At 35.3% G+C, this 23364-nt stretch overlaps 1 protein-coding gene across 1 annotated transcript in view; it reads right to left on the bottom strand.

Annotated features, from left to right (window-relative positions):
* Positions 1 to 210: 210 nt before the first annotated feature.
* Positions 211 to 23364, bottom strand: part of RAD51B (RAD51 paralog B) — a 772974-nt gene continuing 749820 nt past the window's right edge. Inside the window, exons 9-10 of the mRNA XM_031952787.1 lie at positions 15122 to 15200; positions 211 to 1146 (exon numbers count right to left, since the gene is read on the bottom strand). Of these exons, the coding sequence (XP_031808647.1) occupies positions 1130 to 1146; positions 15122 to 15200 (96 nt within the window). The 3' untranslated portion in view covers positions 211 to 1129. The remainder of the gene's footprint in view (positions 1147 to 15121; positions 15201 to 23364) is intronic.

The raw sequence follows: 23364 nt of genomic DNA, 5'->3' as shown, positions 1-23364 counted from the left end.
TGAATGAGAGTGATGGTGGTTGGAGAAAGAGTAGCACATGTAAGTAGTTTTGCAATATAAACTCAGAGACTTGAATCTGGGCATTATGAGCTTGATCTCAGCAGGCAAGGCCTTTGCTTTTTAGAAAAACAATCTGTTAGGGGTGGCTGCAATGGACTGGAGTGCCTGGCTATTGCTAATTCTTTGAGATTAGTAAAATGAGAGTGAAAATTTAACTCCCTGTACTCCTCTGTCTTTTTTAATGGTAGGCAATTTGTACATGATCTCCCCATTTCTTTTGGTTGTTTCTAACTCCTGGTTTAAGATCCCTAATCTTTCATATAAAACAGTGATTAATTATAGCTTTTTCATCATTTAAGTATTTTTATTGTGAATAAGGGGAGTGCATGGGAGATGTCAATGAAGAATCTATAGTAAATGGAGAAAGGAATACAGAGAAAAAAACCATTGTGTTTAAGGAATGAGATTTCTTGAATCTAAAGGTAAGATTTTATATTTGTCCCTGTTAAATTTTGACATTTCTACTTTCTTCTAAAACTCAATTCAGAGTGTTTCTATCTGCAACTCAGAATTTTCTTGATGAGCTCTCTTGATCACTTAGGAACCATAACTCTTCTTGCTTTTCTCAGCCCTTAGTTTTCTTAGCCTTTGGTTCAGTCTAGAACAGTGATCTTGTCTGAACAGAGTCAAAATCAGGATGGGATGACTGAGTCTCTTCTTCAGAAATATATATAATTTAAAATTTTTATATATATACACATAATGCTTTTATTTTTATAACTCATTTAATACCTGATATTTCCCTCTACCCTTCCTAACTGATGAGCTTCCCTTATAACAAAGAAGGGACCAAAAGAATAAAAGTAGTTCAGCAAATTCAACCACCACATCTGATAGTAAATTCAATATTCCTCATTCATAGTTCATCTCTTCTGCAAAGGAAGGATGGAAGAGAATTTTATAAACTCTTTTCTAAGGTCAAGCTTGGTCAGGATAATTACACAGTGGTCACTTTATTTTTTGCTTTTTTCATTTACAGTGTAATATTGTGCATATTGTTTTTCTGGTTCTGCTTACTTCAGTTCTTAGAAGTCGTTAAGGGAACCAAAACGTAGAATCTTGAAAGCATTTAGTTTCCTTCAGCATCTGTAGAAACAAGTATGGTTAGCAAAACTGAATAGAGGAAGCTCTCAGATGGCACACTTCTCCCCCTGCTTGCTCCTCCCCCCCAAAAGAACACCAAGAAAGCTCTTCTCAGGTCTTTTCCCCCTCAGAGACTTCCCCTTGCTGTCAAAAGTCAATAGCTTTCTGGGCCTTAAGTGTCTTAGGGTCTCTCTTTTCCAAATGAATTTGTCTTCAAATTTTGAAATGAAGTGACAAATATGGAAATACGTTTAGAAGAACTATATTTAACTACTGCTTATTGTCTTGGGAAGGGGAAAAGAAGAAGGGGAAGGAGAAAAATTTGGAACACACTAAGGCAAATGTTGAAAACTATCTTTAAATGTATTTGGGAAAAAATACTATTGAAAAAATTTTTTGACATGAAGACACATTTTTGCATTGCTAGTCCTGAACATCAACATTGCCGGTTCATGGTTTCTCTCTCTTGCTCAAAAAGTCTCCAGACTTTTCTCTCTTCTCTTCTTCTTGAAATTAGAACATTCTTATTATTATTCATATCATAGCCTGTCAACCTATTTTTTAAACTTTAAACAATTCCCTTTTAGGCTCCTTCCTCTCTATTTTATCTCCTATGACATCTGTTATTTAATATGTCTTTGGGTTCACTTCCCTCTCTCTTGCCCCCACTTCATGATAAACATTTCTAAAGACACTTTCATATTTGGAAAAAAAAAACTTTCCCCCATATACAGACCAAGCAAAGGGTTATAAATACAGGCCATGATATAAATTAAGTTCATAAATCTAGAGTTGAAATCTAGAACTCAGGAACTATCTAGTTCACTCCTCTAATTTTATTTATTTTTTAAAAAAATTATTCATTTTTAATACACATTGAATTTTACAAATCATTTTGGGAGAGAAAAATCAGAACAAAAGGGAAAAGACATGGGAGAGAAAAAAAACAGAAAAAAGAAGTAAACATAGCATGTGTTGCTTTACATTCAATCTCCATAGTTTTTTTTTTTTTTTTTTTCTGGATGCAGATGGTATTTTCTGTTCAAAGTTTATTGGGGTTGCCTTGGATCACTGAAACCACTAAGAAGAACCAAGTCTTTCATAGTTGATCTTCACCCATTCTTGCTATTATTGTGTACAATGTATTCCTGGTTCTGCTTGTTTTGCTCAGCATTAGTTTGTGTAAATCTTTCCAGGCCTTTTAAAAAATCAGTTTATTCATCAATTTTTATAGTACAATAATATTCCATTATCTTCATATACCACAAGCTTATTCAGTGACTTTCCAAATGATGGGCATCTACTCATTTTCCAATTCTTTGCACATATGGGTCCTTTTCCCTTCTTTATGATTTCCTTGGGAAATTTTATGGAAAGGAAATTAGAACCAAATGAGATTGTACAAAAATACCTTGTACAAAAGCACACACGTATTTGAGCCCAAGTTCACTGAATCCAAGGTCAGTTTTTTATTCTGCCATACCAACCTATTTTAGGGGAGTCATATGTGGGAGGGTTTAACATATTGTCTAACCTTTTTATATTCATTATTACTTGCTTAAATGATACATTAGTTAGACAGACAGAACCACAAGCTAAGACATATCTTTAGCATGAAGCCAGATCATGAGTAGCAAATTTGAATTTTGGATAAAGGTCAGAGTTGAAAGACTTGAGTTCAAATCCTATATGTGTGACCCCAGCTATATCAATCATTCTCTTTCAGTCTCAATTTCCTCATCTATAAAAAGTATAATATAACAGCACTTACCTCTCAAGCCTGTTGTGAAAATCAAATAAGATGATGTCTATAAAGTATTTTGCAAACCTTGAAATACTATATGTACACTAGCTCTTGTTATCATTAGTAATAATGATTATGATCAACAATGCCATTAACATTATTATACAAGATAAATTCTTTAGATATAATAAAGAAATAATCCATTGTTTATAACCAATAAAATAATAATTGATTATTAATAATAATAGCTAATGTACATATAGTATATAGAGTACATATAGTAATGAACATATAGTGTTTAACTTATTTTTTTTCTTTCCATTTACAGTGTAATGAGGAGGAGGGAGAAAAAAAGAAAGGGAGGAGGAAAGGGAAAAAGAGGAGTTATCCAGGCAGAATCTGCTTTCTTCCCATGATAGAGTCTATCCACAGTCCCTAGGAATCTTTTATTCTTTCCCATTTGTTTTTTAATCTAAGACTAACTTTTCCTCAAAATCTCAAAAGCTACACTGTATACTAAAATAAAAAAGTCCAGCTTTCTGATTGCATGTCCTTGGAGAATATGTAACAAAGGATCTTTGGTTGTTTTTGTTAATCTGTCCTTTGAATCTCTAATTCTCCATCAGAAAACAATATTTGTAGTTATAAAGGAAATATTTACCAATGATTTGATCTTAAACACCAGAAGTCAAAGGCTAAAGAGCAAAAGAGCAACAGTCACTTTACCCAAATTTTCCTGCACTTCAGGAGTCCCTACTAAAATCAGTAATTGTTCCCAGATTCTATGATGAAGGAAAAACATTTCCAAAGGGGAAGGAATGGGAAGATGGCGACCTCTGCTTCTGTCAGGATTGAAAACCTTCCCCCAAACAACACCATGTCTATTAGGCCTTTACACTGCAAAATGTTTCCAGTAGAATATTGCTCAAACAGTAGCTTGGAAAACCAGTGAACCTACTAGATCTCTTTTATTCAATTTAGATTGATGATTTCATTGGTATAGGGAACTCTGGAAAAGGAAATTCTCTTTGTCAGTACCTATCTGCAACTTTTCTACCACTTATAGAAATGTCTGAAAGCAGTGAGACATTAAGAAACTTGTCTGGAGTCATTCAGTTAGTGTGGGGCAGAGGCAAGACTTAATTTAAATCCAAGGTATATTACTTGGCCTCTATTGAAATTTAGAGGAGAAAGTTGCTCCTATCAAAGGCCCATTGCCCATGCTATGGACATTAATGGGAATATTATCTTTTGTAGTTTAGGACAAATCATAATTATTATATTTAACTAACACTTATTATGTACCAGACACTGCCCTAAGTGATATACAATTATTATTTTATTTTATCCTCACAACAATCCTGAAACTAGTAGATGCTATTGTTTTTCATAGATGGGAAACTGTGGCCTAACAGAGATTAGGTGACTTAATCAGGCTCAGAGAGCTAGTATGTGTTTGAGTTTGAATTTGAACTTGGGTCTTCCTTATTCCAAGGCTGGCATTCTATCCCCTGTGCCACCTATTTGCCTAGATGTAATATCTTCTGCATCTCTATAGATGAGTCTGCCATTCAGTCTGAGATATGTTTTCATTCTATATTTAAGTGGGAGCAAATTATGTTTAATGGACAAATGGCTCCAAATATCTGAAACATTACTCATAAGGTCAAAAATTCCTGTTTCTCCTTTTTAAAAAAATCATTCTTTATTTTAGTTTTAAATAATAAATAATAATTGTTTTTTTTATTTTTCAAAATACATAAAAAGAGTTTTCAACATTCAATGTTGCAAAACCTTGAGTTCCAAATTTTTTTCCCTTTCCACTTCACTCCTCCTCTAGACAAGTAATTAAATTATAAATTATAGGTTAAACGTACAGTTCTTCTAAACATAATTTCACATTTATCATGCTGCACAAAAAAATCAGATCAAAAATGAAAAAAAAGGAGAAAGAAAAAAAAAAGCAAGCACTGTTTCTCTTAACTTTAATAATCCTAGTCAGAGTCTGTAGACTTTCTTAACCAGAAGTATTTCAAGTGATACTGGCTCTCCACCTAGACTGTGGTCCCTTCACTTGCAAGTTCCAAAACCAGGCTGAAGTGTTCTAACCTTGAACAGAACTCACATTTCTCAGGGTTCTGAGTCACGAGACCCAGATCCACAATTCCACGAATGCTGTTAATGCAATAGTTCAAAATGAAGAGGAACAAAATAACATGAAATGAGACAACTAAAAGGAATAGTGTAACCAGGTACTCTCAAATATTGATACTTCAAAGATTCATAAGCCATGAGGATTGAGGGAAATATGAATGATATGGATGTATCTGAATTGTTTTCAACAGACTAGCTGCCCAATTATAAAAGCAAAGTGAATTTGAGTTTTAACTCAAGAATGTTAATAAGATCTTGTAGAACTATATGAATGCTAACTATTATGATAATCAGGGGCAGCTACGTGGTGGATGTAATATTCATTATTGTGCATTATCTTTTGTAGTTTAGGACAAATCATAATTATTATATTTAACTAACACTAACTCCATGCATGGAGTGCTGGGTCTGGAAGTCAGGAAAATTCATCTTCATGGATTCAAATCTGGCTTCAAAAACCTACTAGCTGTGTGATCTTAGGCAAGTTATTTAATCTTGTTTGCCTCAATTTCCTCATCTATAAATGAGCTGAATAAGGAAATGGCAAAACCCTTCAGTATCTTTGCCAAGAAAACCCCAAATGGGGTCACAAAGATTTGGACAAGACTGAAAAACAACTGAACAACAATAAAGCATCATAGAGACTTAAAATGAAACTTAGGACTAAAATTTTGCAATAGAAGGGCAAACTTTGTTTAAAAGAAACAGAATGATATCCTTGTGGGAATATTAAAGACATTTCAGCCAGATGAAGGATATGAATAATGAGATTACTGGCAAGACAGATTGATGAATGACTTCAACAGTTCAGACATTTGTTGGCTTATGTCCACCAAAAAAAGCAAAGGCTCTGATAGATTCTTAAATTTCTTAGTTGATAATTCAGTTCTCAGAAGATAGAGGAAGATTTTAATCAGCAAGATGGTGGGTTAGTTGCTTTCTGCAAACCTCTTCTACTATTCAATCTCAGAAGAAAGAAATTATAAGGCAAATTTTGTATACTAATACTAATGTAGAGTTAAGTTCACAAGATAAAAAGGCCTGGTTGTAAGGTAAGCCAAAGTGACTCTACCCAAACACTCCTTTACTTATACTCCACGGAAGGCATACCAATTCTGCTGAGCAACATGAAGGAAGAGGAGACATGAAGGAATAGGAAGAATTAGGAGGCTAAAATCTGCTGGACAGTAAGGTGCACAAGGGCTGACTGAAGGCACACAGAAGCCAGCAGAGAGAATTCTAGAAATGGGAGAAAGAATGAGTAAAACCTTCTAAGGAAAACCAAAGTACAATTAGCATATATTATAATGTGGAAGAAAATAAAAGACATATTCTTGTGAGCTCTCCAGATATAGCAGAACAAAAACTTCAGAATAATTCAAAAGAGAAATAAAATTCATTAAATAAAAATTAGGAATGAAACAAGTCAAAATTGAAAGCTCTCAGTGCATAACACAAATTATAAAAACATAATGAGAATAGGTGATATTGAATCCATAATGGAGAATCTCTCATTACAGCTGGAGTAGAGGAAAATTTAACAGAACAAATAAAACATTAAAAGAATTCATAGATTTTATATTTGTCAAATCAAATGATCCAATATGAGAAAAATCTCTAGCATTTCTAATTATAGACAACTAAGTACCAACTGAAAGAATCCACAGATAATAAGAAAAAAAAGTCTGCATTTTAAACTGTAGTGGCTAAGTTTAACGATTTCAGTGGCAAAAAACAAATTTTGTTAACATTGTGAAGACCTTTGATTGGGAATTGATAATATACTACCCAAAACAATGGAGCTTAAAGTTTTCACTCAAAATTATATAGCCTTCAAAACTGAGTCAAGTTATTAGTATTTTTAAAAGATGGACATTCAACAACAACAAAGAAAAAACAGCTAATTTAGACAATAAGAAAACAGAACTGAGTAGACACTGACCAACAAACACCCCCCCCCAAAAAAAAACACCCTAGAAAAGAAAATAAATATACTTATCAAAAAGACACTAAATGCAAAAATCAATTAAGTTCATGTTTATAGGATATAGTTTCCATGGTTGGAATAGTGGACAGACTCTTAAAGTCTTTTGGATAGATGGGTTGTGAAAGAGGGGGAATAGAAGTGGCAGAGGGAAGAGACTAGAAGGAGAGGGTCTTATTGAAGAGCTCTTCTAAGAGGGAGAAGAAATGACTCAGTGGTGGGTGAAGGAATACTTACAGTGTGTTCAATCTAGGGGAAACAGGAGGAAGAATGAGTAAAAACTTCAAAGAGAAGCTGAAATACAATAAGCAAATATTATAATGTGAAGGAAAGTAAGAAACTTTTACAGGGAACTTTGTGCCTGGAGAGCCTGGTTTTTCTGAGTTTTGTGTCTCAATGGGGATAGCATTATATCAAAAAGAATTCCTAAGGTCAGTCGGTATTGAGAATGCTTCAGATTAGAATGTAGAGGCAGAGGTGATGCAGCATGGTCTTTAGGGTGAACTGTGAGGGCAGGTGAAAAGCCTGGACCATGAGATTTAGGGTAAAAATCTAATGTATCACACAGCATTGCTTCTGTCTGACATTATTCCTTCATAAATTGATATTTTTAAGAGGGAGGTATAGCAGAATAAAGAGAGGTGGTACAAACTCTACAATGGCAGTATCATAGAAACTGAACTGATGAGGGATCTCAAACTGGTGATCAGAAATTTCAACCTCATGGGGAACAGAGAGAAAAAGAAAAGTATGAGTATAGCCTGTGAAGCAGGAAATTAAATCCAGATTATACTGGAAGGGAAGAAAAAGAATAGAGAAAACAAAGCAAAGGAAAATTTCTTAGAAAAAGGCACAGAAAAAGAAAGTTACTAAAAATAAGAGGTTGTAGGGGAGGGAATGAGGGAAGACTAAATTACTTGCTGAATATGGTACTTTTACAAAAACAGGTCATGTTCTAAGGCACAAAAAAATTTAAAAGTAAATAAAAAATAGAAATACTAATTATGTACAGACCATGATATAATGGAAAAAAAAGATATAGAAAACATACACAAGCAAAACATACACACCTAACTATGAGTGAGTTAAAGAACAAAATCATGGAAACAATTTAAAAACTATGTGATAGAAAATGATGATGAACCTGCATATTGAAAAATTTGGGATTTAGATAAAACAGTTCTCATAGGAAAAAATCAGATTACTGAGAATATTGATTAATAAAATATTAATAAACTGATAGTTTTAAGAATTAGAAAATCAGAAGGTGCAAGAAGCAATGAGCAGAAACAATTTTGTCTTTGTATAGGCTGTCCCAAAAGTCTTACTGCAGTTTTAAGCTATTAAACTTCAAACCTAAACTTTTGGCATATCCTATACACAATAGGCATTTAATAAATGCTTGTTGAATAGAACTGAATTGAACTTTAATCTCTAGACCTAATGAAATGGAAATAATGGAACCTTGGAAGATGACCATGTCATTTAAGGGTTAATGTGGCAGCTAAGGAAGGGAACATTGGCCAATGAGAACCTAAGCTTTCCAGCATGCACAATATGTCCTGTGTGTAGAGGCTTTCTGGGCATGTGTGATGGAGCAAGTCTATCGACTTACTGCATAGTAGAGTCAAAACTAAGTGTTCATACAAAAAATTCAGAGCTATAATCTCTTGCTTTTTTTTCCTAGGAGCTTTTGAGGAAGAAAAGAGAAGAGACAGCAGCTTTGTCTACCTTGTCTCCTCACCCAGTCACCATGTGTTCCTGATTATACAGCTTCTTCACTTAATGTGTGTTTTGTTTCTTGATTTTAGGGGTAATTGTATCTTGAGATGGGAGTATCCAAACCAACAATGAGATAGGCAGCTACATCTAGGGAGCTTCTAGATGTCCAAAAAGACTAGCAGATTTGTCAAAGATATCTAAGTTCCTGCCAACAACAAGAGTTGATGGAAGCAGTAGGTCTAAGTTTGTTGTGGAAACACATTACAGCAATACTGAGGAACAACCTGCCTGAGTGAGAGAAAAGACTCATTTATGAGTTACACCATACTTAGAAGTGAACTTGGTACAGAATCACAAAGGAGAAAAAACCAAGAATTTCTGTACCTTGCCCCTCCCCATTGTGAGTTGGAGTGGGAAATGTTTTATAATTCCTTAAATTTTAATCCACTTTCCTCAGGGACCAAAGAGAGATTTTATATACTGTTTTTGAATTGAATTTATATACTATATTTTCTATACTTTCTCAATTAATATTGCTTGGCAAAAGCTTCATTATGTTAATTGGTTAATTGATATTAGGGAAATGTTAACTGGCTTAAGGCATGCTGATGGGTGCTCATGACCAAGAGAATTACTAGGTTCTCGTTAGCCGGCATTTTCTTTCTCAGCTGTCATTAATTCTTTTTTTTTTCCCCTTTCATTATTTATTTACTTATTTATTTTTAGTAGTTTTTTATTTACAAGTTATATGTATGGGTAGTTTTACAGCACTGACAATTGCCAAACCTTTTGTTCCAATTTTTCCCCTCCTTCCCCCCACCCCCTCCCCTAGATGTTATGTTAATATATGTTAATATGTTAATATATGTTAAATATATTAAAGTATAAATTAGATACACAATAAGTATACATGTCATTAACTCTTAAATGACATGGTCACCTTCTAAGGTTCCCATTGTTTCCATTTCATTAGGTCTAGAAATTACAGTTCAATTCAGTTCTATTCAACAAGCATTTATTAAGTGCCCATTATATATAGGGTAAGCCAAAAGCTTAGGTTTGAAGTTTAATAGCTTAAAACTACAGTAAGACTTTTGGGACAGTCTATACAAAGACAAAATTGTTTCTACTCATTGCTTCCTATACTTTTTGATTTTCTAATTCTTAAAACTATCAGCTCATTATTATTTTATTAATGAATATTCTCAATGATCTAACTTTTTTCCCCATAAGCATTGTTTTATCTAAATCCCAAATTTTTTGATATAGAGGTTCATTATGGGTGATGTCCTTTGTTTTTGAAGAAGACCAAAATGACATCACCATGTTAGAGTTGAATTATAGTGTCCGACTGTGGCTGATAAGACCAATACTAGCTCTGAGTACTCTGCCACAAGTCGGATACAAATAGTCTCTATGAACATTTGGGATGGCTTCTCTAACTACATTTTGCATTTCTTCTGAACTAATTCATAGTCAGTCTAATACCTCTCCTCTCCCACACTTTCCTTCAGAGCCTCCCAAACACTGAGCTAGCTCTGGTAATGCATGTGTCAATCTCAACATCAATGTGGACATCCATGGAAAGTTATGGATGCCAAGGTAATTGAACTTATCCACAGCATTCAAAACTTCTCCTTTTGCTGTAACTGATGGTTCTAAATATGGATGGTGTGGTACTTGCTGATAGAGTACCTGTGTTTTCTTCATGTTGATTGTTAGGTCAAAATTATCACAAGCAGCAGGGAATTGATCTATACTTTGTTGCATCTCAGCTTTGGATATTGCATAGTGGGTACAATCATCTGCAAATACATCATCCATTAACACTCCCTCCACTTTAAGGTTACGACTAGAACTCTAGTTCTAGTAGCAATCACTCGTTAAGGATCCAATTCACTAATGTATAAGTTGGGAAAATAGTCCCAGAAAAGATGAGACAACTATAAAAAAGAGATTTACTGGTCATAAGTTCGGAAAGGCAAAGATGACTCACGAATGAGAAAAATAATTATTTTACAAATGAGGGAACTGAGGATCACAGCTGTTAATTAGCTTGCCTTTGATCATAGAGCAAATAAGTCTTGACTCCGAGTCTAGCACTTTAGCCCCTAAACTGGGTTACAGTCCTGAAAGGCAAAGATGACTCTAGAAGAATGAGAAAAATAGCACTGATCAAATGAGATCATATGTGTAAAGTGTTTTATAATTCTTAAAACACTACAAAACACCATTACCATTATTATTATCCTTATTGTTGTAGTTGTTAGCATTCACAGGGGGCAGTTTGATAAAATCAAATTTTAAAATATGTGTAAAAATGGAAACAGAAATATTAAACCGAGGACAAATATTGTGAGGACAATGAATTGGGTCAAGAAACTTAAAGTCTAGAATGTGATGAGGCTTGTGAAAAATGTCAAGAAAAAACAAAAGGGATTTTAAAGCTTTGTCCAACACTGACATGACATGGTCACTATAGCAATTGGTTTTGCTTAACTGTATTTCTTTCTGCATTTAGAGGATTCTATTCTAGAGTGAATGAATGAAAAAAAAAAAGCATTTATTAAGCTTTCACTTTGTGCTGGGCACTGGCAAATACAAATGTATGAGACAGTCCTTGTTCTCAAAGAGCTTATATTCTAATGTGGGAAGGAAATTCATGATTTCTAAAACCTGTGGGGAAGCCGGGAAAAGAGTACATAGGCAATGGAGCCTACGGAAGAGTGTTTTAGTCTGAGAGGTATGTGGGAGATCACTAGTATGGTGAGTGAAACAATAGAACAGTTGACAAAAATGACCTTTTCAGAAATGATTGTGACATTAAAAACTACAAAGATCAATATGTGTATTGTACACATACATGCACAAATATATTTAAGACAGGAAAAAGAACAAGGAAAGGATAAGCCTTAGTGTGTATGGAGGAGGGGGAAGGCGAGGTATTATAAGATTAAGAGAGGGGAGAGGATATTTCTTTCTCTTCCATTAAAAAAAATCTTCAGATTGAAAAGTTGAGTGGTTAAAGAGAACTGAAGCCCAAGAGAGGTGGGCACATAGGAAAGAACACGTCCCTTGGCTGTTTTAATCAGAGAAACCAGCTTGGATCACCAGCTTGCACTGGGCCTACCAGCTTCCACGGTGCTAGTAAAGATTAGCTACTTGTGTTAGTGATTTTCAGAATCCTCCGAAAATTAAGGGTACATGAATATGAATTAGATCTCAGGGAATCCAGCCAAAACCAAAGGAGTAAGATTCCCAAAGAAACAGAGCCGGAAGAGATAAGGAAATGAGCTTGAAACATAAGTCATGGGAACTGGAGATCCAGGTAGGAAGGAAGAATACTATGTCAACAAATCTGGGTAAAAGTAAACTGAACAGAACTGACTAATAAGCCAGAGCAGGGAAATGTAGATTAGGAGGCTAGAAAGTCAAAGATGAACTATAGATCAGTAAGCATCTGTAGAAGTCAGTGCCCCTTGATTGTTGGCCAGAGCCTATCAACTTCCTTATATTTTTAATGAATCAGGGGCCTGCCATTCTAAGGCTTGACATGAGGTTGGACACATTCCATTTCAGGGTACTGAAAGAAGTTGCAGGATGTTCCAAAAATTGAAAACCAGGTCATAAGGATCAATTGAAAGAACTAGGCATGTTTACCCTGGAGAAGAAAAGATTTTCATGGGACATGATTATTGTTTCCTAATATTTGACCGATGTACTCAAGAACAATTAGGGATATTTTACATGGTTTCAGGAGGGAAGAAATAGGGCCAATGGATGGAAATCACAGGAAAACAAAAAGAAATCCTTAAAAATCAGAACTATGCAATTATTGGTAGTGACTTTCCCATCTCTAGAGATATTCAGAAAGAGACTAAATGATCACTTGTAGAAATTAGGGAGGAAGGAAATTCATTATTTCTAAAAGTCCTTCCAATTCTGATGCTATGAAATGGAGGTACATTTCAAGTTAACAAAACCATTGTAATGGTTTCCAGAACTCCACAAAACATTAGTGCTGGGAAAAAGGGACCATATGGTTATCTAGTTCAACTCCCCACTTTATTTTTGCAGATAAACTAAGGTGTAGTATAGTTACATGATTTGTTTGAACTTATGCAAACAGTAAATGGCACAGCTGGGATTTGAATCCAGGACTTTTATATCTCTGTGCTATTTTCTTAACACTACTTATTTTACCTCAAGGCTGCTTTGATAAGAACTACTTTTGATCCCTGCCTAAATTCTTTAGTTATCTTTCAAAATTTCCTTTTATTTTGCTCTTCTCTTTATATGTATTTAAACACATTCCCCTCCTCTGATAGAAAGAAATTATTAATCCTTTCTCTTTGAAATATGTACTCTTCATTTCCAATTATTGCTCCTGATCCTTAGTGGATTCTGGTCCCTGAGGACTCCCATATAAACTTTGGCAGTCTCATTTGTATTAGCAATTATCAATGTGATGCTAAAACAACATCTGGGCAAATAAGTGAACCTCTGTTTGCCTCAGTTTCCTCATCTGTAAAATAAAAATAATAATAGTACCTATCTCTCAGAGGATCAAATGAGATAATATTTATAAAGTGCTCAGCACAATACTTGGCACATAGTAGGTGCAATATCTATATTAGTTATTATTATTATTATTAATTCAATGAACATTTCTCATGCACACTGCAATGCAGTGAACTTAATATTAAAATAAAATGAAATACTCATGAAAATTAAGTGAAGTATTCATTTCACTAAAAAATGAAACAAAAAATTATATAGTCTTTAATCTCAAGTAGTAAAGCTCCTTTGGAATGATAAGTAAATTCAAAGGATTTTGAGAAGCAAAAGAGTTGACAGACACAGGTATGGAGACTGATGGCAAGAAAGATTTCTTGTGGGATCTGAACTGAGTCTCAAAGGAAGACAAGGATTCTGGGAGGCACAGATGAGGGGAAAAGAAAAGGATTATACATTTATTGATGAGGGGAATATATTATTGGTACAATGGACAAGTTAGATAGAGTTAATAACATCTTATCTTACAGCCATCTCCCAAGGGAGCATCCCCTTCCAAGGGATGATGGAGAAAGTGCTTATCATCCTTGTCACCAACAATACTAGCTTCCAACCGTCTCCATCGTACAGGTAAAACCAGGAGGCCTAGGGACGGCCATCCTTCCCCACAATAACCACCTCTGCTTCCTACTTCCCCTAAAGTCATCATCCAGGAAAGCAATGCTGGGAAGAAAAATCCTGACAACTGTCTCCATACTTGTGAAAGACATTCCACTTCATCAGAAATCACAGCTACAAAAGAATTCTCGCTACCAAGTCTTTGGCAATATCAAATGGTTCAACATCAGAAATAAATGAGGTTTTATTAATGGAATTGATGCATCTAAACAGAGGATGCAATATCATCTATTTTGCCACTACATTTCTAAGGTACACTGGGCTATAAGGGTTCTTTAAATGGGCGGCCACAGTGCAACAGGAGATTTGAGTGGCCTGGAAGTAATCTCTGTGGGTATAGGGCTGCCTCTTGGGTGGGATCCTGTCCATATTGAGATAGCTTCTTAATGGGAGAAAGCGTTCTTTCTGATTGGCTGTGTGTGTGACCTCACAGACCCTCTATAAGCTCACTGCAGCAACGTAGCTCTGCCGAGTGGATGGATAGCCAAGAAAGGTAAGGAGGTTGACAGTGAACACGTGGGTCTTTGGACCAGGTGTTCACTAGGAAGTTAACAAGTCAGGGCAGTATGTGTAGCCATAATAAAGGCTTTATGTTTGCACGTGGCTGGCTATTCTTGAGCATGCTATCGGTTATTAAACTATGATTCAAGAAATTGTGGCCAGAGGCCTCTGAAGGCCTCAGAGGAGGTGAATTGGTAGAAAATTAGTTGACACTGCAAAGGTCAGTGGCCAGAGGTACCCTGAGGGCCTAGGAATCAGGGGAGACTGGTAATGGTAACTGCTATGACAGCAAGTTACACTGGGCCTTTCCATCTGACATCCTGTATATATTATCTCCCCAGTCAGAATGTGACCTTTCTAAGAGATGGGAATGTCTTGCTTTTCTAGTTGCATCCCCAGCACTTGAACATAGTAAGCTAATTCATTCATTTACTCCATGTTACCAAGTATATTTGAAAGTATGGACTATGAACTCTTTTATAATAAATGTGTCTGGATGAGTTTTCCTGACACCTGTCCCCTTTTCCTTATTTTGACAACAGAGCTAGGATGAATTCATTATGTTCTGAAATCACTTCTAATAAGAACAGAGTGACAAAAGAAACACTGGTATTCTTCATTCATTAATTCTCTGAAATAATATAACTCTTTTGGGGAGCATAGTGGGGGAATAGTCTTACCTTGAAGAACCAGACCAGCTTCCTCGATGGTATAATTGAACACAGAGAATGGAGCAAGTGGAGACTTGGCAATGACAATCTATATGCAAACATATTTGTCCAGAGTTAGTTAAAAAATATTTCAGATCTGGATCTCTTAGATGAATATTTTAACCAATGACTTAAAAGCAGTATTGAGAAACAGTAAGTAATGATATGTTATTTTTTAAACAAACCAACCAAAACTTTTACCAACAGACCAGATACCAACAGGTCTGGGCTGACCAAATCCCTCTGCTAAATGGGGAGATCAGCACCCATGATCTTACTTCACCTTTATTGACTCACTATTAGAGGAATAACTATAATAATTGCAGCTCAGATGCTGAGGCCAAGGTCTGGCCCACTGACTTCTGAAACACTTCTAGAGGCTGAGCTTTATTATTCATTTGTCATCCACTATGATCTCAATGATTCCAAGGCTTTTCCTCTTTCTTTTCTCTCTTTCATGGGGTACAGTGGATGAATTGCTGTTTCTGAAATCAGGAAGATTATCTTCCTGAGTTCAATTCTGGCCTCAGAAACTGACTAGCTGTGTGATCCTGGGCAACCCCCTTAACACCATTTACTTTGGTTTTCTCATCTATAAAATGAGTAGGAGAAGTTAGGCTCAATGTAAATTCATAATATCCAACTTAAACTGGGTCTTATTGTAGCAAGACCTTTTTATCTTCCTTGTCCTACTCTCCATAAGCTTTTTCAAACTTTCTTTCCCATCCTCAAGCTTCCCATATCTCTTCCTACTTTTCCCTCAGATGAGGATCTTGCCTCTTATCTTTCTTAGAAAATTGAGGTCATCTGATATGAATTCTTTATCCTTCCTTTTTCATCCTTTCAAAACCCTTTAACACTATTACCCTGTCCACCTTCCCCCATTATCTGATAAAAACATATCTCTTCTTCTTGCTAAGGCAATTCCATTGCAATATTTACTTAACCCCATACTCTCTTGACTTCTCTAGCAAATTGCAACTCCATTATCTTTCTACTTGTAAAATTTCCTGTCTCTCTGTAACCACTGGTTCCTTTCCTATTGCCTTCAGTCTCCCCATTCTTATGCAACTTTTACCCTATCCTACAATCCTCTTAAGCTTTCATTCTATGTTTCTTGCTTTCATAGCCAAACTCATTGAAAAAAAGCTGCCAACAGTAATTACCTCCACTTTCTTTTCCCACTCATTCTCTTAATCTTTTTCAATCTAGACCTCATTTATTCAATTGAAATAGTTATCAATGATCTCTTAATTGCTAAATCTAAATGTCTTGTTTTGATTCTTATCCTTGACTAAGCCATCAGCTTCTCCTCTTAGATTCCACCTCCTCTATATAGGTATTCCTGATACTTTCTTCTGGTTTTTCTATCAGTCTGAGGGCTCCTTCCATCATATCAGGATCTCTAACTTTGGCTATACAAAAGATTCTGTACTAGACTATCCTTTCCTTTTCCCTCCCTCCCTTTCCCTGTTTTTCTCTCCTGTCTCTTTTACTCTCTCTCTCCGAAAACTCATCAATTCACATGGATGTAATTGTCTTTTCAATGGAGGTGACTCACAAACCTATATTTCCAACCTGTCTTTTAGCTTCAGACCCAAATCACCAACCGTCTGTTAAACATTTCAAGTGTGATATCCTGTTGAGGTCAACAAAGTACTAGAAACAAGGAATAACAAAGAACTCACAATATCTTTCCTCCCACATCTTCCCTCTTCTAAACCTCTCTTTCTGTGGATGATAGCACCATTCTATCAGTACCCCAGGTTCACAATGCTGGCATTTTCCTGGATTCATCACTCTCTTTAACCCTGCAATCCAAAGAATTGCCATATACTGCCATTTTTATCTCACCTTTGACTTATTCTCCCTATTCATCCCATCCTAGTTTAGGATCTTATCAATTGCCTCTTGCTTTAATTTTTGCAACAATCTCCTGATTGGTTTCCCTTCCTCAAATACCTCACCACTCCAGTCTATTCTCCTGATGCCAAAGTGAGTTTCCTTTGATTCAGATTTAACCATGTGACTCCCTTACTCAATCAACTTCAGTGGCTTCCTATGGCTTCTAGGGATAAATATAAACTCTTTTGCTTAGCTTTTAAAACTTTCATAATCTGAAATCAAGCTATCTCTCCCGACTCATTTTATATTACTCCACTTCTGCCCTCTGTGATGTTGCCAAATCTGTCTTTCATTTCTCACATATGGTGCTCCACTTCTTGTCTTCATTTGTTTGCAATGGTTGTGTCCCATGTGCCCATCACCTGTGCCTCAGAGAATCCCTCTGCCTTCAAGATTTAGCTTAAGCACCATCTTTTATATATACTTGTTGTTTTCTCCATTAATATACGAGCTCCTTGCAAGTAAGGGATTGTTTCATTCATTATACTTGAATCCTCATCATTTTGCTTCATATACAACTAGCACTCAATAAATGCTTGTTGATTGACTCACTATATATTTCCTTCAAAGTAGTCACTTCTTAGGCTAAACAAGTAGTAGAGTGATATTACTACTCTGTAAAATATGTTCCAAGCTTCTCCCTTGGAATTCTTGGCAGAGCCTAATTATAAAGCACTGACAAAAATGTCAGTTATGTTTTTAATTTTGGCATTATGCACACACCTAAATTTTAAATCTAAAAAGGTATTATATAATTTAATCACTGCTATTTTCCCCAACCTTGAATTTGACATTCTTATGGCAATTTCCAAAATTTTTATCTATCTTCAAATAATTAACAATTTGTTACCACTAACATTTTAAAAAAGTTACCATGGTCTTTGAGTCAATGTTCTGAAATGGAGGAGGCTAAACATCTATTTCAAACCTGGGTGCCTTACATTTTGTAATTCCCTCCCAAGTCATAACTATGGCAGTATGACTGGGGCATTCCTCTTGAAATAGAAAACTTAAAGGGCACTGAAAATATCATCCTGAAGTTGCTTCTCCCTTCTCACCCTTTTTCTGGATGCTTCCTCCCTTATGCTCCCTCACATTCTGATGTGGTGTCCTAGAAGGGTTACCCCTTTACATGGGTCCAAGTGCAGAAACTACTAGTTATGGCTCATGTCTTTTGCTTCTAAGGATTGTGAGAAGACTTAAGCAATTAGCTACCTACTGCTCCAGTGGTCTTTTATCAAATAGTTTTTATCCTTTTGGGGGAGAGGGGGATAGCTACTCAACTTACTTTTTCCCTTTCTTCCTTCTTTTCTTCCTTTTTCTTTTCTTCTCACCCCTTCCTTCCCTATCTTTCTCCCTTTTCCCCTACTCCTTTCCCTCTTTCCAATTTGCTTTTCTTCCTTCCTTCTTTTTTTCTCATCTTCCTCCTTTCTTCTCTTTTCTTCTTCTTCTTCCTCCCTGCCTTCTTTTCAAATTAGACTTCTTTAAAGAAAAAAACCCAGCCCTTGTAGACGATTTCAACTTTTTGTGAACATGTGTGTGAACGATGTTCACTTTTAAGTGTGTGTCTACATCATCAATTGTAGGAATTGTAAAACATCAACCTATCTTCTTTTACCGATCCTGCCCATGAGGAAGGGTATAGTGTTCTAATAACATTGTGAGCCTCCCCTCCAAAAAAAAGTGTTTGACACTTTATGCCATATGTGGAATCCACTTGGAACCTCTGTGGCTTGGAGGCTTAACTAAGGTTAATAAATATCCAGCAACAAGTGCAGACACAGGGCTCAGAAAGCTTTCTGAGCCAGGCTTTGAGTGATGATACTGTAGGCACCGAAAAAATATTCTGAGAGTAAATGGATTTTTGAGCATGTTGTCATCATTTTTGGCCAGCTGAGTTTTTAATCTCTCCCCTCCCTTTCATGTATGCTATGTTCTAGTCAAACTGGCTGTACTTCCATTCCCCCAACTCAGCATTTCATTTTTTCCCTTTGCATGTTATTAACTGAAATGTATCCCTTTTCAAGGCTTCTTTCTAAGAATCTCCCCTTTCTTCAAGGCTCTGATCAGGTGCTATCTCCTTTGGGAAGAGTTATCTGATTTCTGTAATTTCTAACATTTTCTTCCTCCTCATTTTATTTTGTCTTTACTTCTCGGCTTTACTTCCAGGGTGCTCCTGGAGAATGGAGACTCCTTGAGGGTAGCAAGACTTTTGAATTTTTGTCTTTGTCTCCTTATCAACTAGCACAGTTTCAGACACATATTAAGTGCTTAATAGATGCTTGCCTTTATTGCCATGAGTACTTTTTACTCCTTATTCACATCATCCATAGCCTGATAAAGTTTCTGAAATCAATTCCATTGGCTTGGAAGCTTCAAGAGAAATTTTCTCCTTTTGCTGACCAGATTCAATCACCTTGATTACCTTATATGAGATGATACATGGCATACCTTCTCCATATTCTGATAATTCATATTTCTCCACTTTTTTCTCCCTCAAACCTTGCTTAAAAAATTCACTTACATCTATGAATCAATCAATCAACAAACATTTATTAAGTGTTTACTATGTGACAGACACTGTGCTAAACACTGAAGACATTGCTAAGTGTTGGATACAAAGCCATCAGGAAACCTTCCCTGATTGAACCCTCTTAACTTTAACACTCTTCTGAACCCTGTTTCAATATTTTTGTTCTTAGCTTACATAATAATTAATAATAACTATTTGTATTTCCACTGCATTTTTAAGCTTATAAAGCACTTTTCCACATATAAAATTTTAAGCATTTTTTCCAATTACACAAAAAATGATTTTTAACATTTAAAAAAATTTTTGAGTTTCCAAATTCTCTCCCTCCCTTCTCTTACCCCTCCCTGAAACAGCAAGCCATTTCATATAGGTTATACATATGCAGTCATTAATCATATTATGAAGAAAACATGAACCAAAAAAAAACCCAAGAAAAATAGTTTTTTAAAAAGTATGCTTTGTTCTACATTCACACTTTATCAGTTCTTTCTCTGGAGGTGAACAACATTTTTCATCATGAGTCTTTGGAATTGTCTTGGATTACTGTATTGTTGAGAATAGCTAAATCATTTCACAGTTAATTATTGTACAATACTACTATTACTGTGTACAATGTTTTCCTAGTTCTGCTTACTTTCACTTTGCATCAGTTCATGTAAATCTTTTCAGGCTTTTCTGAAAACATCCTATTTATCATTTTTTATAGTAGTGCTTCTTAAATTTTTTCCACTCATGAACCCTTCTCACTTAAGAAATTTTTATGTGATCTTTGGTATATAGATAAAATATATATGTATGTATATATATATATATATATGCAAATCTGATATTTACTGATAATTAAACATAATTTTGCAACCCCCTATATTCAGTTATGTAAACCCATCCAGGGTTATGACCCACAGTTTAAGAAGTTTTATTCTATAACACAATAGTATTTCATCATAATCATTTATCACTTGTTTAGCCATTCCCCAAGTGATAGACATCCTCTTAATTTCCAATTCTTTGACACAACAAAAAGAGCTGCTATGATTTATTTTGTATATGTGTGTATGTGTATGTATGTGTATATGAATGTAAAATTATTATATATGTACACACACACACACACACACATATATATATATATATATATATATATATATATATATATATCCTTTTCTCTTTCCTTTTTAAAGTCTGTTTGGGATATAGACCTATTTCTAGTATTGCTGGGCCAAAGGGTATTCACTGTTTGATTGTCCTATGGACATAGTTTGAAATTGCTTTCTAGAATGTTTGGATCAGTTCACAACTCTACCAAGAGTGCATTAGTGTCCCGATTTTCCTATATCCCCTCCAGTATTTGTCATTTTTCTTTTCTATAGTTAATCTGATAGGTATGAGGTGGTACCTCTGAGTTATTTTAATTTCCATTTCTTTAATCAATAATGATTTAGAGCATTTTTTTCATGTGATTATGGGTAACTTTAATTTCTTCATCTGAAAATTGTCTGTTCATATCCTTTGGCCATCTATCCATTGTGGATTATAAAGTACTTTCTGTGCACATGCAATAAACAAGAAATAGGCAATGTAAATATCTTTAGTCCTAATTTATAGATAAGGAAACTGAGGCTGAGAGATACTATGTTATTTACCTATGATCCAACAGCTAGGGGACAAGGAGATACTGAAAGTGGAAAGGAGATGAAAATTAGAAAAGATTTGATGCAGGAAGGCTTTCTGTCCCCAGCACGATGAGGGACAATGACACAGTGGCTTCCATTCAAAGGAGAAACATCTGAGTCTGAGCAAGGACTTGAATCTAAGTTTTCCAACTTTAATTAGTGTTCCAATGTTGTTATGTAAATATTCTTAGGCTTACCTTATGTATGTGTGGTCTCATTCTCCATCTGCATTATACATTTCCTGAGGCCATGGATTACTTATTTCTTTTTATTGTGTATACCCTAAAGTGTCTTGAACAATGTTTAGCACAAAGTGGGCATTTAGTAAACTGACTGACATTTCTTGTTACCTCTATTTTATTAAAAAAAAAAAAAATATATATATATATATATATATATATATATATATATATATATATTACACAGAAAAGGCTGTGAAACAGACTGGGTACTTCTCATTTCAGCACCTTTCTTCCTCTTTCTGTCAATTCCTTTAGGTGTTATGTCATGCTTAAAAGTACTCAACTACTTCTTCCTTAAGATATTAACTGAGAAATGATGGATATAATGAATAGGAATGCTAGATTCAGAGTCAGAGGCCATGGGTTTGAACACAAGCTCTGTTGCTAACAACTTGTGTGACTTTAGTTAGGTCAATGTTACACTCTGGGACTTAGTTTCTCAACTGTAAAATGTGAGATTTAGATAAAATTTTTTCCTGGTTCTTATCAGAGGAGGATAGGATAGAGTAATATCATATGATCTTATGACTTGAGTCGGTTCTATTATGGGCACCATTTGAATAGGAAGGTTCCAAGTATGTAAATATCCTTAAGCTTATCTTATGTGTTCTGATACTTGAAGACTGAAGAACCTTTGACAGACAAAGGAATGAATCTACAATCAGAGAACTTCATGTCCCCTAACAGAGACATTTAGGGACAAAGGAGTCTTCCTACTGTCAATGCAGTCACATCATGTAAGCAACTGTCAACTTCTGAGGAATCTGTACAGGTCAAGTCCCTTTCCCCGGGTAACCTGGCAAGCTGAGGAAGAATGCAGAACATCAAGCAAAATCTATTCTTCTCCAAATCTAACATCTAAGCAAGTGAAGGGAGTGAGTCTGAACACAAGTGAAAGTTGACTCCGGTTATTCACAAGCTCCCACAAAAGGCCCACGGGGACGCTGCTGGATCACACATGCCTAACAGTCTAGCTCCAGCACCACCCACAAGCTGGTCAGCTTGGAAGATGGTAGATAGAAAAGTAGATTGCCCAACTAGGTCTCTGCCAAGATTCTTAACATGGGCACGTCTAAAGTCGTCTTTGTTTGGCTTGAACTCATTACAGTGACACTTCCCCCCCTTGTCTTTTTATTTTTTCTGGCTGGATCCAACCACAAGAGACACTAGAAGTGGAAAGGAGATGAAAATTAGAAAGGATTTGATGCAGGAAGGCTTTCTGTCCCCAGCATGATGAGGGACAATGTCACAGTGACTTCCACTTAAAGGAGAGACATTAAATAGTTTTTCTGCATGTGGGTGGATCTTCTCTAGGAAGATTGGGAGGTTTGGGGTTGGTGTTTATCTTCCTTAATCTTTCATAGCATGAGCATTAAAGAGTTTTTGATTTGAAATCAGAAGATCTGGCTCTGATATTTGGTAACCCTGGCAAGAGCATTGGATTTGGAGTCTTCAGACCTATTCAGCTAACGACTACTTAATGTGACCTTAGCCAAGCTATTTTCCCTTCTCTAGGGCTCATTTCCTTCAACAATAAAATAAAAACATTTGGATTAAATGGTCTTTCAATAGTCTTTTCCATATGTAGATCCTCGCTTTTCTACCTATGTGCTAATAAACCATTTGGCTCAGTTTCCTCATCTATAAAATGAGAACAATAATATTAGCACTAAAAAGTTATAATAAAAGATATAAAAAATTATGCCAAGATTTAATTATTTATGTAAAAATAGGCAAGCACATCCATCTCCTTAGTATGAAAATTTGCATTTGTCTTTAATAAATGGTAAAATCATATGTATACCAAAGAATTATTTTGAAATAAATTTTCTTATGATTTATTATTTTAAAAACTAAATA

The sequence above is a fragment of the Sarcophilus harrisii genome, chromosome 2, assembly GCF_902635505.1.
Source record: "Sarcophilus harrisii chromosome 2, mSarHar1.11, whole genome shotgun sequence".
Classification (NCBI taxonomy): domain Eukaryota; kingdom Metazoa; phylum Chordata; class Mammalia; order Dasyuromorphia; family Dasyuridae; genus Sarcophilus; species Sarcophilus harrisii.
The sequence above is the reverse complement of the archived record's forward strand: the minus strand, read 5'-3'. Positions and strand labels throughout refer to the sequence as shown.